This window comes from Danio rerio, chromosome 19 (genome assembly GCF_052040795.2).
Source record: "Danio rerio strain M-AB ecotype USA chromosome 19, GRCz13ab, whole genome shotgun sequence".
Classification (NCBI taxonomy): domain Eukaryota; kingdom Metazoa; phylum Chordata; class Actinopteri; order Cypriniformes; family Danionidae; genus Danio; species Danio rerio.
This window is the reverse complement of record NC_141039.2, coordinates 15,283,585-15,295,000: the sequence shown is the minus strand read 5'-3', so window position 1 is coordinate 15,295,000 and position 11,416 is coordinate 15,283,585. Positions and strand designations below refer to the sequence as shown.

The 11,416-nt window shown below is 33.6% G+C and overlaps 2 protein-coding genes and 1 long non-coding RNA gene across 3 annotated transcripts in view; 2 read left to right on the top strand and 1 right to left on the bottom strand.

Annotated features, from left to right (window-relative positions):
• The window catches only part of LOC147832499 (uncharacterized), a 3,550-nt gene extending 2,761 nt beyond the window's left edge, over positions 1 to 789 (top strand). The window contains exon 2 of the long non-coding RNA XR_015516614.1: positions 92 to 789. This is a non-coding gene — a long non-coding RNA (uncharacterized LOC147832499). The remainder of the gene's footprint in view (positions 1 to 91) is intronic.
• nudc (nudC nuclear distribution protein) overlaps positions 1 to 1,685 on the bottom strand; it is a 12,170-nt gene extending 10,485 nt beyond the window's left edge. The window contains 2 exon segments of the mRNA NM_200919.1: positions 712 to 789; positions 1,514 to 1,685. Of these exon segments, the coding sequence (NP_957213.1) occupies positions 712 to 789; positions 1,514 to 1,588 (153 nt within the window). The 5' untranslated portion in view covers positions 1,589 to 1,685.
• A 2,095-nt stretch (positions 1,686 to 3,780) lies between these two features.
• Positions 3,781 to 6,414, top strand: nr0b2b (nuclear receptor subfamily 0, group B, member 2b). The gene is made up of 2 exons (NM_001386343.1): positions 3,781 to 4,464; positions 6,035 to 6,414. The coding sequence occupies exons 1-2, from the start codon at positions 3,981 to 3,983 to the stop codon at positions 6,292 to 6,294; spliced, it is 744 nt and encodes a 247-aa protein (NP_001373272.1). The 5' UTR covers positions 3,781 to 3,980; the 3' UTR covers positions 6,295 to 6,414.
• Positions 6,415 to 11,416: the final 5,002 nt, after the last annotated feature.

Below are 11,416 nucleotides of genomic sequence, written 5' to 3'. Positions count from 1 at the left end.
TTAGTGAGAGATCAGTTATCAAGATTAAAAGATCCGGGATCTGCCAAATAATCTTAGATCATTTAAGCGAGGTACGAAGAACGGACCCCAGATTTAGTCAATGATTGATAAGTTCATGTTTACTATATGCATCTCCATAAAATCTAATAAACCAGCTATAGACTTTTTGGGGTCCCCCAACACATTTTTTTGTTGTGGTCAGTGCTATTTGCAGTGCATTACTGTATTTGCATGTGTTTTGAGTATTTTCATGCAAAAGAATCTATAAATAAAATCAAGAAAAAGATACAAAAAAAGTGTTTTAGAATTACCTGAGTCTAACAGTATTCAAGTACAGTAATTGAATGACAAAAATAAAAATAATTTGATAAAATGAATTGTTTGTTAAAGTCACAAGTAGTGCAATTTCTTTTGCCTAAATGCTTTTAAAATCATTTTACAATTCCAGGCATCAAAAACACATGCAAATAATAAATTATATTACAAACTCAACATTGCATATATCCTGCAAGGTCTATTGTAAATTATCACACCTCAATACCGGTGCTGAAACGACATATTGTGCAGCCCTACTAGTTATTGATAAATGTTTAAAATTATTATTTTTTTAATCTTTAAAAAATACAAGAGCTGTTTTTTTATCTTTGAAAAAAAAACTATTAAATCAATTTCTTTCATTTTTATGAAAAATAAAGGTAATCAAAACAAAACCTTCTCTGGGGCTCCAGATTCTCCTCCTGTGAAGAAATCCGTTTTCCTCCTTAGAAAACTAAAGAATGTGTTTACCAGCTGCAAAAATATAAGAAATTAAAAGTAAAAAAAAATAGCGGAATATCATAACATCAAACCATTTATAGAGGTAAAGTTAGTTTTATATTCGCACATTTGTTCATTGAGCAGACTCTATATTGTTTACCATGTTACTTTAAATATTTGATCGAAATTAGCATGCAAGTATAACTACTAAACAACATTAACACTATCTGATTTATTGTGAACAATGTTGTACTTTGATAGTCATTGGCTGCTAATATGATTTCCCTTAAATTTAAAATTTGTAAAGAATACTTTTCTGAAAATATATCATTAAGGAGAATGTCTAAATATCCAAATATAAAACCAACTTTACCTTTATAAATTATTCACGTTTTACTGTGTGTGTGTGTATACACACACACATTTATATATATATATATATATATATATATATATATATATATATATATATATATATATATATGGCTGACAGTCGCATTAATTATGGATTTTGAACATTTTATTTTATAAGAGTAACGTTTACCCATAGAAATTACGGTAAATAAATCATACCGTTTACATGTTGAGCTGAACATGTCCTTGTGCTATTATAACTAATATATGCATAAGGTATATAAGTATTGTAACAAGGTATATAAGTATTGTAATATTATTATTTTTAATTATAGCAAGTCATCATGCATCAGTTACGTTAGCTCCTCTGTTAGCATGCAGCTGCAAATATTGACACATTTACCTCCTGAACTCCTCCTTCATGCTGCTGCGCCATTGCAAGCAACATCCCATCAAATCTTTCGTCATCGTCACCCATTTTCACTAATTCCAGAAGAAAACAGCTAAATAAAATAGGCGATTTGACGGGTGATGCTAAGAATCACGCTACCACCGGTGTGTTGCCCTAACTATTTCCTAGATACAACAACCGCCCGTACACGCTTGAGGACCAATCAGATCATGGAGCTCTGAAGGACATGAGCGCAAACCAATCCATTTTATGTATCGTAGTGGGTAAGGCGGCTCTTAGCTTCCAAAAGGAGAGAGAGGAACTTACTGTAGCGGAACTTTCTAGAGACATGCGAGTAACAGAGTGATGTGAAAAATGAATATACATTTTTGAGATTTCATTTTTATAAGGCATATGAAATGCTCTTGATAACGAAAATCGTAAACATATAGAGTAAACTGCTAAACAAGACCATAAATTAAAACGAATCAATATTTTACACTGCAAAAAATGCTTTTCTTAGATTTTTTTGCCTCAAAAAGTTCTCAAATCAAGAAGCATTTTCTAGACAAGCAAAACATTTTGTCTTGTTTTAAGAAATAATATGCCAAAATGAAGTGAGTTTTTCCTTAAATCAAGCTAAATAATCCGCCAACGGGGTAAGCAAAATATTCTTATCACAAATCAAAAAACAAGATTATTTTGCTTACCCCATTGGCAGATTATTACCTTGATTTAAGAAAAAACTCAATTCAATTTGGCATATTATAACTTAAAACAAGTTGTTTTGCTTGTTTAGAAAATGCTTCTTGATTTAAGAACTTTTAGAAATTTGGACAAGAAACAAGACAAAAAATGTAAGAAAAGCATTTACAGTGTATGCAGAAGACCAGCCAGACAAAATAGCTTCAATCAAATCAATTTATTTTCCACTATAGGTTAACTAATTGTACTTTCCCTATATTGACATTTATAAAAGTTGTTTATCATTAATGGATATTACTTAATAGAATAGGCGGTTCATTCCGCTGTGGCGACCGCTGATTAATAAGGGACTAAGCCAAAAGGAAAATAAAAAATTAACTTAATAGAATGCATTGTGTTGATGACAATGTGGTCAGGCTATTTAATCATTATTTATAAATAATACATTGTGTACTAATTATTTAATAAGTAAAACATTTTTGTTGCAAATATGAAATGCTATGATTCAATAATTAAAAGGTTATTTTCATGTTATCATTTTGAATAAAGATTATGTTATTGAATCTGAGGTTACTTATCTCCTGATTTGACTTGTCTGCTTCTGAAGACAGATGGTGATTATTAATATAATAAAGTCAGGTGAATGACCAAGAGTGCAACCAGTGACTAAGATAACAAATCACTGGTTCTGTTATCTCAGAATTTCATAAGGTTTACGCTATAATATAAAATAAGTATTAAGGATATTGAAATAGTTAATACATGAACATACCTTTTAAACATAGCCACAAGCCTCCTGTAAATGTAAGACAAGATCTTGAAACATTGTCAAATATGAGACATGCCATTTTGCTGCAACAAAGTCTATTATCAATTGTTATTTAGCATATTTTGACCATATTTGTACAGATTACATATATTATATTTTATAAATTGTCATAGTCTGGTAAATGTTATGAGTTGTTGTTGTTTTTTTTAGATTTGGATCCAGAATCTGCAATAAATATTGAATTGAACTAAGTTTAAAATGAATATAGAAAGCATGTTGAGATCAATGTGTCAATTTTCCCTAACTTCCATTAAAAATTTCAAGGATGAAATTGAGCGTAAAATTTGGCCATACTTTGATCTTTACATGAGTCTTTTAATGTAATTTATTTGTTCAGAAAACATGACAAGATTTTTTGCCATTTAAACCACTGAATATATTTATTTATTTTAAACAAAATAGCATTTTTGTGGTACAGTTTCTTCTGGAAATCTTAAAAAGATGCATGATATTCATTCCATTGTATAGAAAGAAAAGAATGACACTTTGTTCATCAAAGTGAAAACTCCCTTTTCATCTTAGACCCTTAATTCTTATGTTTAAATTAAATTAAAATAAAATAGCAAGGAAAGCAAAACACTTTTATCAATTATTACTAGTCTTTAATGATACTGAAAGCCAAATCTGAGATAATATGACTCTGTTAGTCCTTGGTGACTTGGCACAGGCTGATTTAATGACCGTTAAACATGATAAATGTCATTAACCTCTGCTTTCCCTATGCTGACCGTGAATCAGCCCCTGCTGCGTGAACCTTACCGGCTCCACGTGGAGGAAACCTCTTTCTTCAAAGCAAACAGTGATACTCTCAATAAGGTCAAGGCTGCAGATTATTCAAGGAACCGCTATAAATAGGTCTGAGAAATCCAACTGGAGTCATTTTAGTGTGCAAAACTAGACCTGAGACAACATCAACCATTTCAAATTGGGAGTAAATCAGCAGAAATGAGAAAACACCTTCATCCTCATGGGATTCTCTTCAATATCTTGACTCGTAAACCTGAATTTGCGTACTTCACTTCTCCAGAACCATGCCACTGTAACTTTGAGTGCTTTGTGAGTTTGAAAAACCCAGAGATCACTTGCCCTGCTGCTTTTCAGGTCCTGACGAAAAGCATTCACTTCATGCAGAGCTCACTTTCCCACCAAAATCTGTCTTCCAGTGAGAGGCTCTGTCTTCTTCAGAAACGATGGGTTCCTCTCTTTATTCTGGGTCTTGCGCAAGAGAACATCTCTTTTGAGGTGATGGACTTTCCAGTTGGCAGCATCCTTAGAAACATACTGCTGAGCGGTCAGCAGAAACCAGACGACTGTCCGCTCACTCTGGCTAAAGTGAACAAACTCAAGATGTTTCTAGACAAAGTATGGAGTCTGCAGCTGAGTTTGAAAGAGTATGCCTGTCTTAAGGGAGCTATACTGTTCAGTCAAGGTAAGATTTTAAACAAAATGACAGTCTCAAATCTGTATCAAAAATATGATGACAAAATTGTAAGCGAAATCAATAAAGCCTACTTAAGTGCATTTAAAAAGAGAGACTTTCATAATTGTATCCTAAGAATCCTAACATATTTTTTAAAATAAAAAAATGACACTACATTGAGCACATTTTCAGTTCATTTCTTTTAAAAAAGATGCTAGTCTTTAAAGTATATAGTCCAGTGTTCAGCATACACCCCTTTTTGAAAACGAATATTTAGGAATATCTCAGTGAATACAGCCAATATTTTGTTTGTGCTAACAAAACAATTAAATCCATTAAAATAACAGTTTGATCACAACATCTTTAGGAATAGATAACAAATTTACTTCAAACAAGTTAATCCAAAAAAAAAGTACAAATACTTAATTTATCAACTAAATTTTATGATTTCTTGATTTTTCCTGTTTAATAAATTTTTATCAAATATTTTCCCCAACATGTTAATTTGGGTGTGCTAATTTTTGGTTTGTGATCTTAAGTTTTTATTTATTTCTTTCTCACCCTCACCCTCAAGTGGTTCCAAATTTACGTTCATGAGTTTCTTTCTTCAGCTGAACTCAGAAGAACTGTAAACCTGCAACTATTGACTTCTATGGGAAAAACAAATACTATGAAAGTCAATGGTTATCAGTTTACAGCTTTCTTTAAAATATTTTATCTTATCCCATAATGGTTTGTAACAAGACAGGGATAAGTAAATGATGACAGAATTATTTTTATGGGTGAATTAATCCTTTAAGTCCCTCTGAAATCAAAATTATTTTTGTGTGTGTGTGTGTGTTTTAGTATCATTATGTTAGCAATGAATTTATAAACTATATTCCCAAAACGCTGACAAAATACACATTTAAAAGTTTTAAAAGTTAGCATTTTCTAACTGGATCAAAATCTGGATCAACAGATTTAGTTTGGATTTTATTAAGATGGTCTGATAAAGCAAATTCTCTCTAGGCTCTAAAGTGTTCTGCCCCATACAAGACACTTTTGCTGCAGCTGATTTTGGTCACTTATTCACATGTAACCGACCTTGTGGTTTGCCTAAACATTTAAATATTAAAAAATATATAACCAGTGTACCATGTATAACTATAGCAATAAGAGAAAGAATCCCAACAGTCTGGATGCTGAAATGCATAGGCACATGAACACTTATAGCACACTCATCAACAAACATAGCTTTTCACAGCTTCTCAGAACCAAAACTGTGAATGTACGTATATGATTTGAAAAATACTAACTATGGACTAATGACATTTAATTTCCTTCAAAATCCATCAGAAAACCTTTTAAAAAATAATGTTGTAGGTTAATGAAAATGTATGTTTTAGAAATGGTTTATAATAATGGAGAAAAAACTGTGCAGCTACAGGAAAATAGCACATATTTTAAAAATGTGCATTTTTTAGTGTAGCATTAATTCTATATTGTTTCGGGTTGTCTTTACACAATATTAATATAATATTTAAAATGTGGAAGTGATCATCACATTATGATGTATATGTGACTTTTGTGCCATCAGTTTTAGATAGCCCTGGACTGAAGAGCTCATTAGTGATAGCAGGACTGCAGGAGGAGTTTGCACATGACCTGCACATGCTTATTCTCTCCCGTCAGCGCTCCGAAGAACACTGGACAATCATGGACGTTTTGTTTACAGCCTGCACTTTACAGATGGAGGCCAGAAGCATGGTGACAGAACTGTTTTTCAGACCCATCATGGGCAAGATGGATATCCAGGAACTTCTCAATGAGATTATCAACAACAATGTAGGATTATAAACACATTTAACTGAATGTTTGACAAACTAAAAGATACAACGTCTTTTTTTTTGGCATAGATATGCATATTACATTTTTACAAATAAAAGCCCAAAATACTTTATACCAAGAGTTGTTGTTATACCTTTTTGAAAAAAGATATTAAACACACCCTTTAAAATATAATAAATATATTCTCTTAAACTATTATTAATTTCCTAAAGCTAATAAAATAAAGAAAGTTCAGTCACAGCATAAGCTTAATTTTTCGTTAAGGTGTCAAAAATCTTTTATGCTCCATAGGAAAGTGAAAGTCAGTCTAGAGTTTGGAATAAAATGTAAATTGTTTGAGTAAATTGTTTATTTACAGATCATTTATTAGTTTATGGAGATTAAACCTATGACCTAGGTGGCTAATATCATGCTCAAACATTTTAATAGCATCAACAGACAAAAAAAAAAAAAAAGTTTGACGTGACATTCATTAAAAAGAAAGACGTAAACTGAAGTCTGGACAACTGCAGAAAACTTAAGCAAAAAAAAAAAAAAAATTAAATAAATAAAATAAATAAATAAATTAATTGCCCCCCTGGTGGCTGGAAGTAGTATCACTCAGAAATCCCACCTTCATCATATCCTCCTACTTGTATTTATACAGGCAGTAGGAGCGCTGTTTCTCATCGATGGTAGGCCACATTTTCAACTGTCGCCTAGACTGCAAAGGTAGACGCCACCCAGCTCTTCGAGCAACGTGCTGTAATTTTTGCTTGTTTAAATCTTAGTTTTATTCCATTTGTAGCTGTTTTAAAGGGCGAAGTGTGCTTCCCACAATGCATTGCGGCAATGAACGACCAATCAAGGGGATTGCTGCGTTCCAGACCTGTCTTTTCTGCCTTCTGTGTGGAAATCATGTCGAGATTGCCAAACAATAACGTGTACTAGGACGTGGGAGTGTGAGGTGGGCCTGGGGGACACGTAAAGGGCCGTGGACACGTACAACTCGCCCAAACTCACCCTCCGTTGGCCGTTTTATTTGACAGATGATCCGGCCGCTATGCTTTGACCACGGCCCGAGGACCATGAACAGAGACCCAGGCATGCAAACGATTAATCCGCCCTCTTACTGTTTCGTAGATCCGTCACTTTTTGTCTTGCTTGATATTTCGTCTTTTTGTGCTTTGAATTATGGTTTGAATTATGGGGTATCGGTATACTTATACAAGTAGTGACTTTATTCTTCAATGCGGAAGTTGTCGTGTTTTCAGTGCAGTTTTTTCCTTTGCTGCTATCTCCGTGGTCTCTGACCAGGGGGAAGCCAAGCCTTCCCCAGCCTAACACACGCTCCGCAGTCTGTCCTTGGGAATATTACAAATCTTCTTTGCTTCTTTATTAACGATGTTCTCCAAACTTATGTAGTAGTCCCCAGTCTCTTGAAGGAAACAAACCGAATTTGGCTTTGATCTAGTTCATCTTTTTTATGCACATGAAACTTGTTCATAATAATAAAAAGTTGCACCAGAAAGATATTTTTTTTTTGCATTTATTGACAAAATAACTGCAAATGGGTCGTTATCACTATAAAGTGCTTTTGATGTCCCACAAGACGGGATCAATCCTTTATGAACATAATGCGAAATAATGAAACTCTCATGTTTCAATATGGTTGGTTAAACCTTCACACACACGCAGGTAGAATTGAATGTGTTTTGAAATATGTTTTTTGTCAATCTGTCCATGTTCTTTCAATAAACGGATGTGATTTTTCCATGTCACACCGCTCAGCCGACTTCAGTGAGTACAAAATGTAGGTCGATTAGATCAAATGAAGAAAGATTTTAAAAAATTCTCATTGTCTCTAACAAGTTATTTGACCAAAAAAAAAGCTTAATTTTAATAACTATTTTGTTTTCTTAACAGTATTATTCATTTTGAATGTGCCCTTGAAATTGCTCTCCACCCTGTCACGATGTGGTAAATGCCCCTTTAAGAAACCGTCTGATGTACTCATTGGCATCCCTGTGCCCGTTTTTCCCTTCCTTCAGAGGAGGGTAAAACATCCGCTGTGACACAGTAACTACATTTATGTTTCCTATTTTTCCTCATGTTGTGTTTGAAATTGAATGTTGTCAAGGTTAACATGTCCACCCTGTCATAGTCAAATAGTAATAAAAAAAAGTCAGAAATCTAAACTATAAGTTACAAACCATCTACAAAGAACTTCCCATTCATTTGCATATTTGCAAAACACCTTGTGTGATTTCTTAATTAGCCAATACGGGCCAGTTAATATTGTTTGAAAGTTTGACAAAGTATTTTAGATCTTGGGTTTTATTTGGAAAAGATCGTGCAACGATTGCATATTTTATAGGGAAATAAATGTTTCGTCCATTATTTCATTATTGTATATAGACAATAATCCATAATCCATAATCTGTAAAGTTGGGCTCCAGGGTTATTTTTTCTACCCAAATGTGAGGCATTACCCAAGGCGTTCGGGTAATTTTTGGGGGTTATTTTTGCAGTCTTGGGTAGTTTTTGGGTAGTGCTATGTAACCCAAACTTGGGTTATTTTCTGGGTTATTTTCATGCCAGCTTCTTGGGTCAACTCACAGCAGGGGCTGACTAGGATGCCACATATTAAATATATATATATATATATATATATAATTTTCCAAACATTTATAGACGTAATGTAATACTGACAGCTATAATACTAATTTGTTTAAATGCAATGAAAATAGTGTAAATTAAACGCAGATTCCTTGCATTTTCATATAATTAAAATGAGATTTATGCCCATAGTAGCCCTTGGTCAGACCTTTCTGAATTTTCAAATTTCTTACTACCACCTTTTGTACACCTGTAATCAAAGCTGCACATCTCCCACCATACTTCAGTGACGCTGAGTCAAAACAACCCACCTGCTGGGTCATCTTTCGCGGGCATTTTTGGATCACGGCAGGAGGAGGAAGGCACATTTGAGAGCAGACTGTCTTCGGCATTTCAGGCCAAATAAAGGTTTGTATTTGTATTCGTATCATTTCTCATCATAGTATCATCTCATAAATCATAGAGATTATAATCCAAGGTTAGCTTTATTCAAGGCGGCCCACGCGCGAATCACGTGTGACCCGCATGTACGTTGTTATATTTTTGTCCCGGTCTAACAAGTGGATCTATTTAATGTTAACCGCACATGATTTTAGTCCACAACATCACTCGAGTAAACCATGTAAGTTATAGTCGCATCATCAAGGGTGTAGTCACATTAGGCGCTCTGTAATGTGCCCGCTGCCCGGTTCGTGAGTGCCCGTGCTGCGTCTGAGGCGAGCGCGGTTAGTTTCGCCGGCCATTGCCCGCTAAAGAGGTGCGTCAGAGCGGGCTTTGCGTGAAGTTTGAGCACCTTACCCCAAGCGAACGCTGAACTGGTAATGTACTTTGTCTGGAACTGGTTGGTGAAAAAGCTGCAAATTTCTCGCTGAACTGCAACTCAGCTGTAACCTTGCAATGGTCCCGAATACCGATAAGCACACGTGAACATTTCTCAGCGACAAAAGAGAAAAGTCAGCAAACTGCTAGAGACAGCCCATCGTCTCCGCATCACAAACTACTCAAAATAATGAACCATAAAGCTATGTTTATTGTTCAGATGTTCTGCTTCATACAGAAACGATCACAACAGAATAAATGACCTTTTTGAGTGTGATGCTTTAACTATGAATAAATTACAACGTGATTCGAGGTAAAAACAATGGATTTAAATTTAGATTCATTCAAGGAAACGTTTATTCTTAGTCATTAAATTATTATTATTATTAGTCATTAAACCCTGTTTAATCATTTCGTAGACTGTTCTATTGTAATAATAGACTGCAGCAATTTTCACAGAAACAGTTAAACTGCATGTTAATTTGTTGAGTTGTGTTTTTGGTGGGACTCATGGTGGGAGAATAGTGATATCTATTTAAATTCAATATTAAATATAGTTAAGATGAATATGAAAAAATAAACTTCTTTCTAAAAGAAATTTGTAAACTTTCCTCAAGAATGGAGTTTTATCATTCTGAGTTTATTCAACTCTTGTGAGTATGAATGCATTTTTTGCATTGATATAATAAAATAAAGATTTAATACATTTTGTCTTTGTTCCAGATTTTAATTCAGACCCACACTAAACTGTCTTGGTGGCAAGCCACCGCCTTTCGCTTTTTTTCACTTTTGTCTCATCTGGCATGTATGTCTAATTTTTTTTTTTTTTTTTTTGCTGCTATGCCCATTGCTACTATCACTGTGGAATTAAAAACTTTGTCATCAGTTACTCTCTTGTATGTACACTATTTAACTAAGTTTAGAACATCATCTACATGAAATCTAAATAATTTTAAATATGATTATGGGGTTTAATCTATAAGAAATTCTGTTTTTAAAATAAACAAATTGTTATATTTAAATAAATACTTTTTTAACTAGGGTGACGCAGTGGCGATGACCTGGTTGTTTTTATGTGGTTAATGATTTTAAAAGAAAAAAAAATTACATTTAAAAATAACCTATTTTTTAAATCAAATCAACCTATTATTTAAGTAAAAATAACCAATTATTGGGTAGAAAAAACAACCCAATTGTGGGGTTAAAAATAATAACCCAATTACTTGGGTTAATTTAACCCCTGATTTGTTCTGTCCCATATTTACCCAGCAGTAGGGTTAAAAACAACAATTTGGGTAGTTTTTAACCCTGTGTTTTTTAGTGTGCTGGTAAAGAGACACGGGTCCTTTCTGAAAAGATACATTTTACAATCACACTGCAATGAAAACATACTTAAACTACTTAGATTTTGTCCATGACATGGTTGACACAATTTGAGGTTTGTTTACTCTTTGTTTGCTTGCAGTTTATTTATAAAAAGGGCCCGAGCTCGACCAACATTCATTTCTTACAGCCTAAAGTCTAATTATTGCAACAGCTGTGTGTTTAATTAAAAAAAGATTTTTTTCTTTTTTTTTTTGTAATTCTGACGTATCAAAGGCACTTTATAGTGATAATGACCCTTATGTTTGTGTGTTAGTGTTTGTGTGTGTGTGTATATATATATTTTGCGCATTTCCACTATCGGGCCAGTGCGAGCCAGGGCTTTTATCGG